Below are 22,252 nucleotides of genomic sequence, written 5' to 3'. Positions count from 1 at the left end.
TATTATATCCGTATTTCAAAGAAACATTGCGATACTTTTTATGTGAGCGGATATAAAATGCAATCGTTACCTTCTTTTATGATATTCAGTGACGCTCCAATATTCTAAAAGCAGCTAAATCTCGCGCACGACCATAAGTATGCATTGCGATAAATTTAAGCCCGGTATAAATGAATACAATAATATAAATTAAGCTGTGTTTTATTAGAGTGTAAAAATTTTAATTTAAAGGAGAAAACTAAATAAAAAAGATTCAATGATTAGTTTGGAAGAAATTAGATAATAAATGCGGTGCATCATATTTGCACGATGAAATTATATTAATAACATATAAAATTGACTGGAGTCGTATGTTATGTAATAATATCCTTTTACAATTACCAACTCGATGCGAGTGTAGAGAAGATTCAAGAATCTGCAATTTTCCGAGCAATCTGTTACGTTGAGAGCTACGTGCTGATTTCACAAAGCAAAGAATTGCATAGTTAAACTGCCGCTATGATTGTAAAATCGCAAAGTATGACAGGTCATGATGCTGTGTTGAGTTATTTATGAGGCAACGCAGCGGTTGATTTACGAACCCCAATCATAGGTTAAGAATCGTGTCAGAGATGCATATGTATTCTTTACCAAGGTATTACGTCGCGTGAGGATTTACGCAGCAGAAGTGAGGAAAAACTAGAAGTAATTTGCATGAACTCTGTTATATGCCTTTATTGTGTTATGACTTTATTTTTTAGTATAATATTTTTTAATATTAATGAAATTATTGTTGTATCAGTTGATTCAATTTGTCAATGTAATAAGTAATAACAGTCATGTCTCAACACTAAAACATGTGCCTCATATCGTAACATTTACATATATGCAAAAGATTAGAATTATTTATTATTCTGTATATATATATATATATCTTATTCCTTAATAAAACTTTGTAAACATATTTTATAATTATAAAATGATCCAGTACTGAACTTAAGTTATTTCGAATAAACGCGGAATAAATATAGAGATTAAATTATACGATTATTTTTAAAATGATATCTAAAATATCTTTGATATATTTCGTGCAATTTAATTTTACTAATGCAAACGTGTTATATTTCATGCGTTTGCTATCTGATAAAAATTTGTATTTATTAATTTTTGATTTTTGCTTTTGACGTTATAATTTAATAATAGCTGCAGTATTGAATGAGAATTCTTAAAATCAGATTACGTAGAAAAATGGATGAAAGTTAAAAGTAAAATGACACGTAGAAAGGTGTGTGCATGTCGCTTGAAAATCTGAATCTCGGGATTCATATTTCATGTTAATTGTTCGTCCATCAGTAACAGGAATTGGTAAAAATTTTGAGGAATCGATCGGCACATCACACTGGCATATCCGACTCATCTATCTTTCTGTGATACCGTCATTAACGGCGCTCCCTTTCGCGTGATATCCGCGCATACAATGCAATATGTGCAGGAGCGTACTACAACATCTCACTTGAGAAAATAACAGGAGAAATGACGTCTTTTATTGGACAAATCTCGCTCTTATGAAAGCTTTTCGTTTTATGCCTATGCTTGGTTAGAGAGGGAGTTGCCCCCCCCCCCCCGAGAACGCGGCGAGACGCGATAAGGACTAGTCTAATTTGGCCTTTATGTAGATAGCAGGAAAGATCTTTGCCAATGGATACAGCTTTGGATAAATAACTTACAAAATATATTAGATAGGAAGAAATAGAAGCTAATTATTATTTAAAATCTTGAATCTTTCGAGTTTACAGAAATCATATATCAAGGAAGAATTTATTTTACATATATTTATTGGTATGGTTATTTTATAATTTGTGCATAACATTCGATTCCAAAATAAAATTAAGTACTTGTTAAGTACTCATATACTAGCTAATTATTTAGAGAGCGTCCTGAATTTAAATATCAAAACTTCGGGAATGCATAAGGAATCGATAAACTAAGAATAAGTTTCTTAAATGCTCGTTTTTGCTTTGTTTTGGAAAAAATCACAATTATAAATGTTTACTTATTAATATTATTTAGGAAAATATCTTGGATGTCCTTTGTTGTTTATAGTTTTTCAATTCTTTAAATTTTTTGGAGAAATAATTTATTTTCCTTGATTAACATTAAAGAATTTCGATGTTTTTCTTAATTTTTATTTTGTAAATCAATTCTTATTAATTTATAGAACATTTTATTTTGGATTTTTTTATTTTTTTAGAAAAAAGATATAAATAATTTAAAAAATTTAAATATGTTTAGATCTTTTTATTGAAAGATATTGAATAGAAAAGATATCGTATCATATGAATTGTATCCTATTTTTTCCATGTCTGATTCATCGTTATATTGAGCCAATTTCCATGAGTTAAAAATTGACGACAATCTGCATACAATAAATCTCACTATTTTAAATATCAGATTCAATTAATTCTCGTACATCGGAAAAATAACAAATAAATAATGAATTCTATTTTACAAATCTGATATGATATATTTCAAACTACCAGCATAATATTATGTTATAAATTTGTTTAATCCACGCATGCTTTGAGAATGAGGACAACAGAGAAAGAATAACTTTTTCATGACCGTTTAGGGATCGTTTTATTTCTATATTTTCTTATACATTTTTTTTCGTAGAGAAACCGAAAATTATCATAATAATGATATTAGACTCAAGAGAGAACGTTGTTGATGACTCAACTCTGAACTAGCTTTTAAATGATTGAAGCATAAATGACAGTGATTTTATAACAATATGAATAAGAGTTTTATTAATTTTATTGCACAATGTGCTAATTTTTTCTTAAGTATAATGTCATTATTATGATAATTTTCGGTATGAAGAAAAATGCATAAAAAATATAGAAATAAAACAATATCTGAATGTGATGAAAGGAAAATTGTATTTCCTTTTTATAGTTTGAACTATTTAAACATGATCTTATTAAATATTGATATATCATATTCATTAGCCATTGATATATCTTTTTTGTATATCATTGTTTTGTATTAGCTGAAACAAACTTAGAATTAATTAAATCAAAATATTTCGCTTTAATGTAATTTATATATACATACATATACATTTTAATACTATAACATCTCGTTGTTGCTCATTCTGGTTTGTGGTTTTCTCTCTCATTTTTAAATAGTTTAAATTTGAATAATCCGTATTGTTAAACTGTTCGAGTAAATTTTGCGGGACAAATCATAAACGATAATCTCACGTTGTTTCTTGTATAAATTACGGAAATCTTCCGAGGGATTAAAATACGTTGGTTCAAACGATGAAAGCTTTACGAGGACAAATCGCGTATCTCTGAAAGGTCTCTGTTGAAATACAGATAGTCTCTTGCGAGTAATCCTGTAGTTTTCCAAGATCGAGTTCGTTCAAATGCGAGCCATCTGTGGCTTTGAAAGTCATGCATGACTCTTTAGAGAATTCTTTGAAAAGCTGATAAAGCATTTATGATACGATACTTTCTTTTTGTAACTGTGTCGCATAACACTTTATGTCGACATGATAAGCTCATAAAAGTTGCCTGCATTTCTCTCTTTTTATTATATTAATGCTGTTACAATTTGCTTATTATTCAGTTCGCTATTTATTACTAAAGCATATAGAATTTTTGATCATTTAATTAATATTCTATCTTCTTTTGTGTTGTCAATGTATATTAATATACCAGGGCACCGGTATTACTTTTTATCTCTCATCAGTTTTGTACATAAATTTTATATATAAAATATATAAGTGTATCTTGTCACGCAACGCTATTATAAGATCATTTTGCTAATCTAGCGAAACGATCTTATAATGATTACACAGTATATATAGTAGAATCTACTAATTATGCAAACGATGAGGGAATAGTTATCGCGATCGCGATCGTCATCTATCCCATGGCAAAAGCTTTTGCCATGTTCACGCAGACCTCGAGTTCTTCGAGCGTATTTATCGCAAAAGAGATCAAGACTCACTGCTCCATTCTGTTCACGAGCAATATCCTTTCTTGCAGCATCTAAGAACGCGACGTTCAAGTGATATTGAGATCACTCGATAACTTCTCGTTTCCGAATTCCCGCAGGATTTCTTCAAGACACGTTTTTTTATGCAGATCACAAAATTTCACATACTTATTTATATACTTTTGCATATTTTTTTGTATCTATATCCAAACTTTTTTAATAATTTCAATTTTCTAATAAAACAATAATAATAGATTGCGTAAAATAAATATATAAAATAAAAAAATATAGAATAAAGTAATAAAAAGGAAAAAAGGAATCAGAGCGAAAAATATTGAAACACAAGATTTCAGAAATACTCTTTTTTCGTAATAAAGTTCATATGCACATTTTCTTTTCAAAAAGCACGAAATTATTTTTCCAAGTAGTATTGTTTTAATACCATTCGATAAACAATATACGAAAAATTAAATTATAAAGAAAGATCCTATTAAAAAGTATAGAAATATGTTTGATTAACATAAATTATATGGCCTAGCTAACGCTAAATATTCCTAAAATATTTGTAAAATGTTCCATTATCCAAATATCTCAAAGTAACATTCAAAGAGTATCCCAGAATATCTTGAAATATTTATGGAATGTAAGAGCAACATTCAAATAATCCTTAAAAATTCTATTCATATCTTTTCTATTCTATTCATATAAATTCTATACATCATTACACATTCGGAGAATGTTTCATATATATTCGACAACACTAAAATTTTTCTAGAAATTCTAGATTCAGAGAAACACATTAAATTAATAAATAATTTTTAAATGAAACTTTATTATCAAAAATATTTTTTTTATTTTCATTTTAGAATTCAATTCACAAGCGAAATGCTGCGCTCTTTATATTCTTTTCCAAATGATTCTTATATTTATGAGTTAATGCATCTCTGTCGCGTACTGCTTGCGAGTGATTGAGTGATGTTTATATAAGAAATGTTCATATAATATTCTGAAAGTTTCATTAATATTTGAAAATTTTATGAATATTTTTTTGTGAATATATATTTTGAATATATGGTACATTATAATACAAATATAATAGAAATTGAACTTTTCCTGAATGATTAGCTGGGGAAATTTTGATAGAAGAAACTAATTATTATTTACGATAAATCAATTTTCTTAATAACGTTGAGATAATAATAGGTATTATTTTTTTTTTTCAGCATTTGAGTTAAGCTTATTCATGTGATAATGTATGAGTAGTAATTAGAACATTAGCCACCTCAATTAATGTAAACTATAATTAATGCCACCTCAAATTAATGTAAAATATATGTATACGACGTAATTCAAGCGGAAGTTCATAGAACCGTGGACGAAATACAAGTGTGAAATAGTTCAACAGAGTAACAGCAGAAAGGGCAGCACTGCTTCCTCGTTTCAGTTTAATTTGGATTAACCAGCAACTTCGTACATATATTAAGCAATACATGGTCGACCAAACTTGGGTCAGTGACGACAATGCGTTGAGAAATGCTTTGCTGCGTCCTATCTAGGTGTTGTGGATTAATTAATTAGCTGTAGCGAAAAATTATTATTTGTTAGAAATTAAAATTTAATGAAAAATACGTCAGCGAAGTTTTATATTAAAGGGAAATTACATCATCAGGAAAATGCGAAATGTGATTATGCTGAAAGCTAATGCCTGCTAATATATTCGTGATGCAATGCGGTGCTTTACATGCAATTAGGCGATTCATCATTTTGCTTTTACGATAAGCAATTTTCAAAGATAAAATAATTTATAATTAATTATGTAATAGTTCTAATGTATAATTAGTTAAAATCATGTGATAAACATAGATGTGTTTTCGTTATAACATACTCGAGAACATACTGATTTCTCCCATTGTAGATAAATATGATATTGACAAAATAATATTGTTTTTTCATCATTTTTTTCAGCAATAAATATTTTAACGAAAGTATTTCCATGTCTCATCTTGCGTGGCTCAAATAAAGCTTTCCAGTAATACGACATGTCCTAATTAATATGTTCCACTTGAGAATTGGTAGTACCTTCAGCTTCGCAACTCCTTGCCTTTTTTTTCTTGTGAAGATGAATGGAACCAGAAGGATTCTACACGTCATAGTTTTTCTTATTACGTTCTACCCTGTTAGTCTTTTTGTTATTCTTGATTGCTCTATTCATTGTCAACGGTATATAGATTTTTTTAGCATCTACATCAAAAACTTTAATACTCTTCTTTTCAATCCTTACACACACAAATATATATTTAATTTATCTTTGTTATTCTTTGTTTTCTCTTTTCCCTTTTTTCTATTTTTTTTTTAATTTATCTGTTTCGTCTTTTAACTTTAATTTATAATCAATCTTTTTATTTCATCTAGTTTTTACACTTGTTATCTGAACCTTCACAGTTCAATGAATACCGTCATTAACATCATTGATCCTACAGCATGGCTCTTCTCTTCAACGTTTCACTTCTCCAATACTTTCAAACAGATGAAATCTTCTCGCCTAAAAGCCCCGTCTGTTATTGTTTTTCCAGGACCGCGAATTTGTGGAGATGGAGGTGCCGTACAACGGCGCTCCGAAGAGACCGGGCTCGCCATCGCCCCTGACCTCCCCCGCGCACAGCACTGCCTCCAGGGGCGGCCTGCTGCAGTCTTGTTGCGGGCGCTGCTATCCCCAACGTTACCAGGTACGCGGTCGACGTATACTCACTTCGAATACCTCCATAAACGAGACCGCGCCCTCGTCCTCCTCCCATTCTCACCAATCGCAACCCGGTCGGTCGCATTATCAGTCAGCTCCGGTCGACCCGGTGACCGTGCCGAACGTCGTGTTCAATGTGCCAGGCGACGCCGACCGGCAGCGTCGCCAGGGCGCGAGCTCGTCCAGCCCGTACAACGAGACGAGAGTGTGAGCCGGGGTAAGGACTGTCGACGCGATCTTAATTATTTGGCGAGAGAATTCATATTCGGAATCGATTGCCAGTTATGAAACCGCATCGCAGTGCAACCCGGTCGATCTCATCAAATTCTAGACTGTCGATTGGGATTCTTGTTCTTCGCTGATGCTGGCTATTTTTATCGAATTTTCAAAAGTCGATAATCTAACATATTTCTTGATGGGAACAACAAATAATATTGCGAATTTGGTATCCGTAATGTATACTTCAGTCTTGTTGAAATTAATCGCTTCACGCGTGACGAAAGTATTATTTCTAAGCTCTTTAACTAGTGGCAAAACGAATCGACCTTCTCACGCCAGAGAGAATTATAAGTTGATACAAGAATGCAATTCGCATAAGGTTGACTAGGATTGCAGTCACATCGCGAATAAGAAATCTTAATTAAAACGTCTTTTCAAGGAGCACTTAATTCGGATACGATGCTTTTAATCGTCGCCATTAATGGAAAGCTGCTGTTTCCAACTGAATGAACAGTTTAACGGCAGCCAATTGCCTCTCCTAATTCTTGATCCCTCAGGGTCGCTCTAATCGCTCTCAAGTCAAAATTTACGATTATCTAAGGTTTCTGGTGACAAAGATTAACTGCAATGCGTATCGCGTATGGAGAACAAGATAGCGCTATATATTATACTCTGTCTTTCTTTGCAGAGTACCAAAACTACTTTATCTTCGTTTCTGTTGTCATTGATATAAAGTGCAGTTTCTCTTCTGATGAGAATATTAATTAATTGTTCTTTCTGTAATGTTTATTCTTCAGCGCGCTTAATTTTCCTGGAGATTAAATCGTAGATCTAAAGGAATTAATATGAAACTGATGGAGTTATCTCATTCAGGTCAAATCTTTCAATTCTCAAGATAAAGACAAAATAATATATCATTGAAGGCAAGAATGGAATTATCTATAAGTTGAGTTGTAATTAATTTGCAGATAGTCCACAACGGTTGCGTTAAATGAAAAAAAATTATGGTTTATATTTTTATTTAGAATTTTATTAAATTATGTTATCTTTTACCAAATCAAGATGCATTCATATTTTATTTTTTTTAATAAGAAATTGTTAAAGAATTTTACCCTATTATACCTTCTCGTAAAATGATGATTACCCAAAAATTATGCACGTATTTAGATGAATATATTTTTTTATATAATTTTTTATATAACTTATTTTGAAGATTAATTTATATTTTATATGTATAATATAATTTATTTTAAAGAGTATAATGTATAAATATTTTTAAGAACTCTAATCTTTTATCCGAATAGCATTAAGTTTATGAGAATTTTGTATATTATTTTTATAATATATTATACGATTTGATAATGAAAAACAAAATTTCTCTTAAATGATGAAACTTCAAATTCGAAAGATGTAAAAGATGATATAGATAAGGGAAATTGAAGGTTAGATCGGGTCGAATCATCTTATTTGTTCTTATAGATCCAATTGAAGTCGAGAAAGTTAATTCTAGAGATAAATTCCAATTGTCGAAGAAGATTTGTAAGTTTGATTTGTCTCTCTCTAGCACTGTCGCCGTACGAATTTTGACCTGGTACTCTTAGGAATTATGTGCTAATCTCAATAATTTTATCGCCATTTTAATCGCTATTGGAGCGCTGCAATTTATAGAATCGCCAATATTTCGCTTACTTAATTTCCGAAGATTTATCGCTGATAATGTCCAGATTGACAGACCAATGAGGTGTTAAACATGTGAGTGTTCTGTTCCGCTACATTACTATTAATTTATATAGTTGCTCAGGTTGACTATAGAATGTTGTCTCACACTAATCGTGACTTTAATATTTTAACGTAGATAACTGAGCATCCCAATATCTAAAAAGATTACACTAGTAATTGCTATCTCTTTATCAAGTTTTAAATCGATGAATTATAAGAATAATGCACTAAACTGTTTGCTCTTCTCGTAATTGTTCGGCCATTTCCTAATATATTATTTACATCAGTCACGCGGGCTCCATAATATTATTTAGAAACAAAAAATAAATTAAATAATCAATAATAATTAAATAATTTTATCATATTTTGATATTAATTTTAATATTAATTTAACATTCAACAATGTATTCTTTCGCATGATTGATTTAATCATTTTCGCTTTATTCGGGAATATAATTTATAATATCATGTACTAAAAATGATTTAATTTATATTATCTAAAAAAATATTTATTTCTTATCATGTTAAATGTGATTTAAATATAGAGAAATTTATACCTCCAAGGAAATTATCTCGATCGGATTCGTTACGTTGAAAGTACAATTATGTTTTTCGATTGCAATTTTTAATTTTCTTGAGTATATTTTTGTTTTCATTCTCATCGAGTTTTGCTCGTTTAAGACTTGATCGTTTCGAATTGTGAGAATAAAATGGTCTGTTTTCTTTTGTAATTTCCTTGACTTTTTTCTACACTATATCATCTGTTTTCGTTTCATCACTCTGAGTGATGGCTACGGAATACCGCGCAAAGAAAATAAAGTCGTCTTGCTGGATCATTTTTATACTTTATACAAGAATCTTACAGTTGCATGCGTTCCTTTGGAATATTTTTTTAAGGATTGCGGAAAGTCATTATGCGATTACTTTAAAGTTTCTTTACTTTTCCCTCTGTTTGATAGCTATAGCAAGATTACGATTATACTATAATTACAACTTTATATACTAATTATAATTATACGAATAATTACATATCAGTAATATTTATGAATGAAATGTGATTAATTCACATATTTTCAATAATACGTTATATCAATGATAGATACTTATCATTGATTATACATATCATTGAGAGTATATCATTGAGAGTCGTGGAATTATATTGAATATTTTATTATTAAACTATTAAAATGTCTCTCGATGTGGCATATAAATGGGATTTTGAATGAATATTTTTCAATTTTTGAGGAGACAATCAATTGATTGAAGAGACTTTGATTTTTTTTTGTATCAAACACAGATGCTTATACTAGTACTAGATCGCTAATTTTGATTTTACTAATCGCTGTAAATGACCGAATTTTCGATTGATTAAAAAAAAATGACCGCTCCAATCATTTTGCACACACATGCACAAAACATACATATCATATATATCAAGGTTGATTAAATTAATACATTTTTTAAAGCTAAATTAAGTTAAAGTTAACGAACGAAATTAATTTTTATAAAATTAATTTTGTTAAGTTAAAAGTGGAACGAACAAAAAACTAATACAATTGAAAATACGATATAATTGAATTTATTCAAGTTAAATAAATAGTTAATTCTGAGAAACATTACTTTTATTAAATCAGAATATTCAACTTTTTCTTAAAATCAGATTATTTAATTTAAATAACAAAACAATTACAGTATAGATAATCAGATAAATTATGTTATTTTATATATATATGAAATAACAAAGACATTTTTTGAATAATAAAAATTGATTGTTAGTATTTTTATATTGATATCTTTATATTTATATTATAAAAAATTTAATTATTAAGAATGTAAATAATGTTGTATGTATTTTTCTTCGTGTTGTTTATGCTTGCACTTTTTTTGAAAATTATATGTAAATAAAAAGTTTTTATTCTTCCTTTATCGTTCATTAGGCGTAAAACAAGGATAGTATTACACACTAATAGTATTCTTTAAATGCAAATTTAATCCACATTCATTTTTAGGCACTAAAATCATGCTCATCAAATAATCATTGAGCTCTTTTTAAACTAATTTTCTAATGTTTTAATATTTTACAAAAAATAAAATTAACATTTTTAAAAGATAAAGAGTATTTTAACTTAAAAAAAGTTAGTGATACATTAAAATTTTAAAGTAAATTATGTTAAAAATTAATTCTTTTAAAGTTAATTAAATTAAGTTAGATGTTATTAATGTTTTAATTTTTTATGTAACTTATAACTTATTAACTAATTACTATTACCCAATCCTGATACATGCATTACATACAACACATATATATCATCATTTTCTTGGCTCAAAGTAAGCAATCCATTTCTAGTATAAATCTGTGATATCAAAGATGAAAAGCCGAAACAAATTTCAGAAATAAAATCGTATTGTTCAGCGCACTGATAGTAATGGTCGATAGCTCGATAGAAATCTACATACAAATCGATCTTCATGTAATCCAGGCTAGGCTTAACGAAAATGAGAAGTGATGAATAGCCCAATCGATCGACAAATTGAGGACGAAACATTGTTGAAATCCCATTAACAAATGCTTTTGATGTCTTGGCTTTCATTTTTCATGATTTTATTTTTTTCCTTCTGATTCTACTAATCTTTAGTTAATCCGTAATTTTAACGAATGCTTTAATTTACGAATAGATTTCAAATTCTCATTATATTATATTTTACACTTGTAAAATATTGTCGGCAATTTTAAATGAGAACAATTAGGTTAATTATAATTTCTTGATATTTAAGTTCAAGAATTATTTAATCTAAAATTATTTATTCTTATTTAAAAATTATTTAATTTTATCTATTTAATTTTAATTTTTAATTTTAATTTTAAAATTTTTTAAATTTATTTACATCTCTCAAAACGAATGACTATTATTGTATTTAAAGATTAGCAACATTGCTTAAAATATGCTTAAAATATGCTTAAAATATGCTTATATAGATGTGTTCCGCTTTAGGCTTACAAAACTTGTTAGTATCATTTGTCCTTGTTTTGTGTTGAAGAATATTATTTTTTATTTAAAATATTATTATCTTCTGTTAAAATCTTCTAAATTTCATGGGTGTTCAGTTAGGAACACACTTCTTTTTCTCTTACATTATAGATCCTCAAAGAATCTTGATCCATAGGCTTCTTTATCTTCCATTGATATAGAATTTAAAATCGCTCTTTCTTTTTATTCAAATCAGAGGGATACGCACTTTACAAGGGACAATCTTTACTTTACTAATTTCAATAAAAGGATTCAATAATTATTATGTCTTATTTAATTTTAATTGACAGTTTATTGAATTTATATTTGATTATAATAATTATAACTTATATATATATTAACTTTGTATTTTTTACATATTATATTTAATTTGCCTTTTTTCAGGTAACAGTAGACACAAATTTTAGATTCATTAAATTAATTTTTTAAAATTAATTTAATGAATCTTTTTTATGATTAATTATTAATAATTATAATAAAGTACAATTAATTAATAATTATTGAATACACTTAATTAAATCGCAAAGAAATCATGATTGATGAAATCATAAATAAAAAAGGAACAAAATACGAAGATTGCATATCGTTGTGCTTAGATCCTAGGGGATCCAGATCTGATGTAGAAATCGACCCGTCTTCCAGAGAAACTATCAACCCCCATCTCTCGCAGAGTATGTCTCTTCGCAGCCTCGTGTTCTATGTCTTCCATTTTTAGATTAACTTGACATATATTACCGCATCGAGTCCCTGCCCCGAGCTCGCGCCCGTCCCCACTCTCGTCTAATAATCGCTTGTATTAATAATCCGTAACTCGATCTATATAATTCTTGTTCCATTAAAATCTACCGAACTCCGCCTAACGCGAGTACGCCGCACCGAAAGTTCAACCGCAAACTCGATCCGGTGTGGTCGATTCACGAACGGGCAGCCAATCGATATGCTGTGACAAATCTAACTCGTATTTTATTATTCATAAAAATCATAATTCCCATTTTTGCGAACATGACATAACATGGCATAACGTATTTTAGTTTGATCGAAACGCGAAGCATCCTTTATTTTATAAATCGATTATATTTAATTATTAATTAAAACTTGAATAAAAATGTGAATAAAAGCATCACTTTGCTCGTAATTCGTGAGTTATGCGTAAAATGATCTTAGAATCTTCAATTTCAATTTTAATTAAATAAAAATTTACAAATTCTCTGTATTCTCATTGACTTTAAATAAGAAATATATTCATTTGTACGATACGTTTTTAATTTTGAGATAATTCATATAACAACCAATTTATAACTTTTGAGATAACAATTAATGTAATCATTGCATTTTAATAATTTCTTTGGTGTGGACGATTTATATTTAAATTTCTAAAATAGGGGTTTTAGTTTCGCATTTCGATCTACAATGTACGTGACGCTTACGTGACGCTAGTAATCGCTATTAGAGCTGGAAGTCGTGAATTGGCGATCCATGAACGATATCTCAGTAACGACGTAATCTTTGCTAAGATATTTAACTTATTCCGAAAGTGGCGTAAAATTGTACATAAAATTCCGAAACTTTTCCTGATTAACGTGGCGATATTTGTCACGAATAAAGGAATGAAATTTCGAGATTAAAATCTTCCAGAGGTGGCAAAAGGTTGATCAATATGTGTGAGATTTTCTGCCCAAAACTAGCTTTAAGAAACGAATTCTTTCCTTGTTGGTAAGAGAACTCGATGATAACGAAAAAGCGTTCGAATTACGATTAATTACTGATCGACAGTGATAACGCAACCGATAACAATGTAGGAGCTTGCCCGGTGCGAGATGTATATAAATAACATCCATTAGCGCAAGTCGTTTCATTGAATCGTCGAACACTGGCTTGCGTTAAAAATTAAACAAAACGTTTCAATTTCAATGTTTCATTTTCATACGACTTTAATTCTCTCATAATTTACAATCTTCTTTTGCAAAAAAATGACAATCTGTAAATTTAAAATTACAATATCATCTAATTGGAAGAACTTTTCTTCTTTTTATTGTCTGATGATTATTTTCTTATTCCAGAACAAATTAAAAATTTTTTGTCAATTCTACTAATAGTCTCGATAACAATATCGTTTTGATATTTTTTTAATATAAAGTGTTAATAGATTGCTAGAATGAAAGCAGTTATTATTAATTAAAATTCTATAAAATTCATTTTTATTATTTCTTCAAGTTGATCGAATGGATTGTTATTATTGTCTTGTTGTGAGGAATTTCATTGCAATGTATTGATTAATCGGATATCATACGGATATCTTTTGACATCGAACAGATTTCATTTTCGATTATTTCCCAATTTGTGTGACGCACGCCAGTCTGGTATAGTTTCCCCGTTATGATCGATTTGCGGGGAAAATACGGTCGCACATCCTTTATTTGTTTATTTTTCTATGTTGAGATCATTCGTCGACGTCATTCATTCGTCATGCAATCGAGATTTTACGATTAAGAGTTGATCGCGAGCCAGCGTGTGATTGTCAGGAGGAAATAAAATTAAGATGTGTGATTTCCCGAATATATACATACATCTTTATCTGAATTTTTGTCACATATTTAAATAATTTATTATTGGTATTTCTATTTTTTACAATTTTTTTTTGAAATCTCGTATTTCACTATTTTAAGAATTCTTCTTTTGTGATATGAGATTTTATATTACGTTAAGATTAATATGCAAATTGTATTAATAATACTCATGCGAAGCTTTCGATCAGCCCTTGACTTTGTTATATTTTAGCTACAAAATACTTGCCACATTCCAGAAACAGTATGTTATTTTCGATAATGTGATTATTTTTTTCCCACGTATTGCGGCCTAAGCGTGACATAATGAAATCAAATCAGCAGAATCAAGGAAATAAAGAAACTGAGATTTTTTTAGTAAATTCCTTCATATATTCCTCATACAATTTTTTTTAAAACAAATATAAATATCGCATGTTTTATATGAAGACTTCAATCATTAGAACTAAAATTAATATGAAAATGTTTTAATATTCGTTACAGACAAAATGCGAAAATGCAATTTTGATAAATATTTCATAAAAGCTTTCTTCGAATATAAAGTACAAAATGAAAGAAAGTAATGAATTTGTATATCTTGCAGTAATACACAACATACGTTCGTAATACGTATAGATTTTATATGAAATAAAATATGTGATATTTATATTTTGCATGAGGTTTTTTTTTATTAATGCAAGACTTAAAAATTATGTATTTTAAATACATTCTCGTGCGCGTGCACGCAATTTATAATATTAATACAATTTAATTTTTATTAATAGCATTATTTAAGTTATACCAAAGAGAAAGAGACTAATATTTTTGTTTCTTTTTTATAAATATTTAAACGATTATTAATTATGTTGTATAGTATGAGAGAGGGATAATATATAAAAGTTATTTATTAAGTTGGAGAAGTGTCTATGAAATTAGCACGGCTTTTAATAATTTTCAAAAAATAATGATTGTTCCAGTAGCACTTTCCATTATTTTACTATTCTTTTAAAAACGACAAAATGTTCTGCATTTAAAAAAAAACAAAGAAATGCCGTGCTAACTTCATGTTCCAGCACGGCATAATTTCCTCTAAAGTATCAGATGTCATCGAAAATTACGGCATCTGTCAAGTGTTCCCGTTTTTTTTTAAGCTAGATTGATTATTATATTTCAGGACAAAATTCCAACAATTAATAATTTTTAATTTTTAGGTTAGAATATTCTCCACGAAACCGTCGAGTCGTATCGACTCGATAATTAACATAAAGTTACAGCATTTCTTTATTTTTGATTTTTTAATACTGAAAATGCAGAACATTTTGTTATCTTTGAAAGAACAATAGAACAATGAAAAGTGCTACCGGAACAATCATTATTTTTTGAAAATTAATAAAATGCCGTGCTAACTTCACAGACACGTTGAGGAAAGGGATAAGAATCGATACCGTTAATTACGATGGGCAATTATTAGTGTGAAAAAAATAGTGGAAAATGTTAGTCGGGCAGCGAGCCAAAAATAAACGTTTGACAAGAAAATCGCTGTCTATATACGCGAGTTTGCCCGAGTTTTTACAAGTCACTGTATATAACCGCGTGTGGTCATCCTTGCACAATTATCGACAAGTTGATACAACAACCCTGACCTTAGAGTTATGCCACGTGATATGTAGCGCATAAGACAGAAAAGTAGGTTCGATTGTCGCTATATATTCTTTCATAAAGCAGCATTTACATCGCAACTATCATTGCGATATAAACTATGGGAAAATTAATCTGTTATAAAATATATGTAGTGCCTTTGAAAGAGAAGAATCAATTCTTCAATTAAATAAATCTGCATTGTCCTGTGAGTCAAGAATGATAAACGAAGAAGCAATAAGTTAATATACTAATATATTAAAATTAAGAATTTGCATATCAACAAATACTACATTAGCTTATTATACATAAAATTTTATATAATTAATATGAGTTATTAATTGGATTTAGATGCACATTATATATATATTACCTACATTTCAGAATTCACACTCCTTCCGTTATGTATTGATTTATTTAACATATTTTGTAAAGATAATTTCTTGTTAAATTAAAGGAAAAGTGGAACAATTATCAGAAGAATCAGTGAGAAGATTTTAGTATTAACTTAGGAAACGAGCACTCTAATGCGCTATTTTGTGCAAAGGAATCATTTTCCTCAGTTATGCCTTTATTATGGAAATAATGTATTTATAGCATCTCAAATAATGCATCACGCGATGCGCGACATGTATAATTAGAGATTAAATTTATATGCAAAGATAATGATGTATGCATACCAAGAGGCACGTGAAACTTAATGAAACAGACTTGTCAGTTCATCGATAATCAGAGCGTTGACGTTATACATGACGTATTATACATATTATAATTTTTTTTGTCTTTTTATATCTTTCTTTATCAGTATTGATCATATTACGTTACGTGCTTGCATACATAGGTATATGATTTTTCAATTTTCAATGGCAATACACAGAAAAGAATAATTCAAAACGTTGGCGAGCAACATTTTGAGCGTTCAACAGATTTATTCGCACTCGATATCTCGACGAAATTGATACGATCGCGATTATTTATACAGTTTGCAATTGGCTGCATACAAGTTGCGTGCGGCTTGCATATCTGTACGCGGCATGCAGTTTGTATACGTTGAATGGCAAGTGGCATACCCACGTTGCAAAACGATGATCGATCGGTTGGTACAACCCGCACGTAACCACGTATACAGCAGAAATACATGCATTGCGAATGCACGTCGTGTCAGAAGCGCACGTGTACACAAGTCTGATCGACAAATTAATTTTAATTGCAGTAATGTCAGCGATAACAATTCAATATCACGGCGACTAGTTTCGATGTTAAGGAAATTGCTTTATGAGTAATAGCGTCGGCGGACGGAGAATAGTTCAATTAATTAATATTGCGTTCTAATTTATAAGGAAAGATACGGATAAGTATTATGTGGATTTTTTGGAAAGTTTAATATTAAGATATAAAGCGTGATATTGTACGAAAAATAAAAATAATATATGTTATTCAAGTACTAATAGTCGAAAAAGATTGGAATTACAAGGTTTTAAAGTTTGTTGTGGCTGTGTGACGGATTTTGTAGTAAATGGCTCAGGCTCTTATTTTATAACTCTTAATGATATACATTGTTTTATATGTGATAAAAAAACTGCGCAATTACAATATACAGACATTGTTATTAAGAGTTGCAAAATGAGATCTTAATTTAACTGAATTTGGCCATAGTGTTTAACAAGAATCATCAGTGATTACAAATAATATTAGTTTCTTTATTTATTATGTTTTTTTCTATTGGATATTTAATATAAATAATATTGTGTAATTTTATATGATAATCTGTGAATCTGTAAAGAAATGTAGGAGATTTATTTCCTCAGTTTTATATGTGCATTACTTTAATGAATACAAATGGCGCACTTGATATTCTTATAATTCGTTGAATTTTTATGATGATAGAAAACTCAAAGTTAAGAAAAATCTTTTAAAAATTGTATCTATTACTGAAAAATCTAAATATTATATTAAAGAGAAACTAGATTAAATTAAACTTACAGGAAGAATCGAAATTAGAGATCAAAATTTACTGGCCAAAGATTTTTTCATTTTTTCACATAGTTTAATATTAATTAAGCAGCAAGCCGTCAAGCATTGTCAATTTAATTGCTCATAAAAAGTTCAAGAAATTCTGAAGACAGTTTTCCATCATGCGAGCGCGGCACATGAATAATTCATTCGTTAAAATCGGCCGGATGATATCTGTTTTCTTTCGTTCGGATTGCCTGTGGTAGCGTTTCAATTAAAGTAAAGCATTTCGATCATCCTTCCTTGCTAGGAAAACGCTCCTTGATCTTCTGTATATATGGGAGATGAAAAGAGTGAGATGAAAGGAATAACAGGAATGAAGAATACATAAAGAGAATGACAGTGATCGTACTAATTCGCGGATTCATCAAGCTCCGTTTTGCTTGAGCTTTTCTCTATTATCTGTCGCTTTATTTTTGCTTTTTTTTCTAATCAATATCAATTCTCCGAAAAAATCCGTGATATAAAATTCTGATCAAAATCGACACTTGATATTTTCATATTTGCAATTTTTTGAATTATTGAAATATCAGTATTGCGTTATATTTTTTATTTTCATTACATATATGTAATAAAATATGCCTTTTTTTCTAATTAATTGAAGTAAAATACGCATAATATCAATCTGTGTTCAGCAATATTTTCTTACGAAATTAGTACAATATTGGATATTCTCTATGCGTTTAGGGCATTTATATAAATTTCTACTATTCTTATATACTTAGAGACTGTCGATTAATTAAGGCTGACAACAATCAGATTGATAATTAGCCGCATCCGAGTCTATTAACGGTAACAATAAGCAACTGCATTATGTCTTGACTGTCCGCTATGAGCAATTCTCCGTCGCGCGACGTAAAATATCGATTTAGTAATTCCGGCCTTTACATTGCTCTTTGACGATGATTACAGACAATAACAAATAGTTAGCAACGAAATACGTTCTATTATATATTAGGTATTCCAATTTACGTGAAGCTTCGATTTCTAGAAGCATGCTAATTTGATGATTTTAGAAATAAAAGCTACAGTTTAAGAATTAGTCATTGCGCTTTGACGAATTCAAACGTGGTAGGCATTATTCAGCATATGAGTATACATAACAGAGGAGTGTGAGATTTGAAAGATGTGGCCTCGTGTCTTTACATGAGTATTTTGCAACGCAAATTGCTGTTACACATGCGACATAAGACGCTATATATAAGCACAGAAAATTATGTGTGAGTTTATAAATCATAGAATCCCGATATATCATATCCCATTCTATATAGCACAGATACTATATATCAAAGAATGTTTTGAAAAACATCCTGAGAACGTCCCAACATCATAAGAACATTCCTAGGAAGAAGATAGGAATGAAATGTGTATGGGATGTTATTATAATATAATCAGGATCATGATCTATAACGAATATTAAAAATTGATTTACAGCTTAATTTATTGTCATATCGTGTACAAAGTAAAATGTTTTGATTGATTTAGTCTTCTTCAATTGCTTATCCTATTACTATATCCCATACTAACAAAAATTCTAATTAGAAGCAATTATATTCCAACAATGACATTCTTTACTTTGCGCATTCTACAAAAGATAGATAATTTATACAAAACAATCAATTATTATTCAAATATAGTCACTATGGAGGAATTAAAATGATTATTTTATGAATTATCAATGTACTAAAAGAATCGTGAGACAGATTTTAAATTAACTGTTGATTTTATAATTGTGACTTAACAAGACTCTCGACATCGACCGAAGAATCGTTTATTGAAATATTTTACATCACTAATATCGAGATACAAAATAACTAGGTGAATTTATTTTTTATAAAATGCGCAAAGTAAAGAATATAATTGTTAGAGTTTCTAGTTTTTTAATTTATATTAGTATGATACAGTAATGGAATTATAAGAAATATCGATATATAATGCGAATAACTGAAAAGAAGAGAAGACTTACTAAATAAGTCGAAATGTTTTACTTTACACGGTATGACATAATAAATTAAATTGTGATCTAAAATCAACTTTTAATACTTATTGTAGACCACATTATATTTTGTCCCGATTGTATTTTGTGTTGCAATTTTAGCTAAATTGTTTACATTGCTACTATAATCTTTATTTGAAAAAGATGTCCATAAGTTATTGCAGCTAATAATTTGATAATTGTGTATAGTAGAGCTTTTTTCGAATATTAATGTTTTTTTTTCTTGCAATATTAATAAAAATCTTTATTGCGATTCTAACAGTCAACAATCAACTGGAGAAGATCGAAAAATATGTAATTTATTTATTTTTTTAACTATTTATTTTCAGTACATTTTTTCGGATTTTTTGATATTATTTTTTGATATTATTATTATATATGGCTCTTAAAAGGTTGATTTAGTCTTAAATATGGCTAATATAATATGTATGCGTATATGTTTTATGTATTGAATTGTATTGAATCTTCGCTTAAAGACACAAATTCTTTGCTTCAAAAATACAAATTCTTTACTTTAGAACACAAATTATTTTTTTGTATAATTTTTGTGTAATTTTTGTATAATTTTTGAAGCAGAGAATTTTTGTATTTAAAACAGAGAATTTGTATAATTAAAGCAAAGAGCACTAGTTGTTAGAATCACGGATATCTCTATTACAGAATTTTATTTTAAACAAAAATATTCGTATACCTAGAGTTATATTTAGAGGTTTCGTAAGATTCTTGAAATTGTTGCACTCAGTAGTAAATTAAATCACAATGATGTAGTGAAATAAACACAATAAATTACTATATTAATTGTATTTAGAACTGAAATCGATCCTTTTGAGGGCCATAATAAATTTGTAATGTCTGAAGATATGAAAAGTTGTACTGAAAATAAATAGTTAAATTTACATTACACATTTTTCGATCTCTCTTGATTATTACTAAATTAAAATCGCAACAAAGATTTTTATCAAGACATAAAAATTCGGAAAAAACTCTATTGTAAATACTTACCAATAATTTTTAGGAATTACATTTTTAGGATTATTTTTGTTCAATTTTAGAATAGAAATTTTAAAAATATAGAAAACTTTAATTATTCTATCCCTTAGATAATAGTGATGTTACATTAAAATAAAGTAGAATTTATTAGAAATTCTTATAATTTTCTAAGGAATATTACGTTGAAATATACAATAAATTTACAATTGCTTCAATCTATGCTTGTATAAATAATGCAAAAACTTTGAAGTTTTGCTTTATGAATTTTTAAAAATTTTTTGCATGAAACAATGACATTTCATTCTAAGGCGTAAATAGAGATCATAGAAATGTTATAATACTTATTACTATTGAAAACATTTACTTACGCAATTATTATTTATTTTTTCGATGTTTTATTATATTGTAAAAAAGTATATAACATTACATAAATAAGTAAAAATAAATTTTATGCTTATTTATGTAATTTTACATATTTAAGTACAATCCGTTAAAAAAATATAAAACAGTGTAAAGAAATCAAGTCGAAAAGTATTATAGTCGAAATGAAGTTTAAGGAATTTCTATAAAAAACAAAATCACTTCTAATATAAGGACAGACTTTTCAAGATATGAATACAGAACTTTTATATAACTTCGAAAGGGAGATTTTACCTGAAATAAATCCGAATCTTTATGAGAATTTTTTATGTTTGCGGATATAGGAATTCAATTAGCTCTCCTTGCAAAAATTCGATGCGTATAAATATATCATCACTTCTTCAAACCGGAAAGTGGAGATTCAAAGTCGATAAAAAATTTGACGCGGCAGATTTGCCGGTCTTCAACATCGGTCTTATCGTGACGTAACATACGTAACGATTGTTATTACATGATTTTTGATCTTTTACTCCACACAATTAATCATGATCATCGCAGGTGACTATCACTTTTTATGAAGACATTCGGAAGTTAATAGATCGTATCACGAGATTCACATTAATATTTATACTTTTCTACTTCCGTTCCGCTCAAAAAGTCATCAGAACTCGCGTGGACGTCGGCGATGACGTCGCGTCAGATTAACCAGCGTATTATGCACGCTATAATGTAACACGAGTTGCTTTTATGAATAATGCATAGCCGAAGGAACAGCGGGAGCCTGTAGTGGAGCATCCACTTCAGATCAGCCAGGCAAGACAAAATTGAATCTTAAGTGTACGTTCTAAAAAACTCCGTCGATCCACTATTCGTCGTCGACCCAGTAACGAGCACGGTTTTTTTTATCTTCGTCTCTGCAGACTCTATTACTATTAATTGTTAACCGTATAACGACAGAATCTAGCACATTCGACTGAGTATTTTTAATTTAATATTATTCTTTGCTTCAAAACTTTGAGTG

General features: G+C 29.0%; 1 protein-coding gene across 4 annotated transcripts in view; it reads left to right on the top strand.

Moving 5' to 3' along the window:
• Positions 1–22,252, top strand: part of LOC108688778 (potassium voltage-gated channel protein Shal) — a 98,626-nt gene that overhangs the window by 58,290 nt on the left and 18,084 nt on the right. For all 4 annotated transcript variants that reach the window (XM_018195182.1, XM_018195185.1, XM_018195183.1 and 1 more), the window contains exon 4: positions 6,558–6,710. In XM_018195182.1, the coding sequence (XP_018050671.1) occupies positions 6,558–6,710 (153 nt within the window). The remainder of the gene's footprint in view (positions 1–6,557; positions 6,711–22,252) is intronic.

The sequence above is a fragment of the Atta colombica genome, unplaced genomic scaffold (assembly GCF_001594045.1).
Source record: "Atta colombica isolate Treedump-2 unplaced genomic scaffold, Acol1.0 scaffold238, whole genome shotgun sequence".
NCBI lineage: Eukaryota > Metazoa > Arthropoda > Insecta > Hymenoptera > Formicidae > Atta > Atta colombica.
The sequence above is the reverse complement of the archived record's forward strand: the minus strand, read 5'-3'. Positions and strand labels throughout refer to the sequence as shown.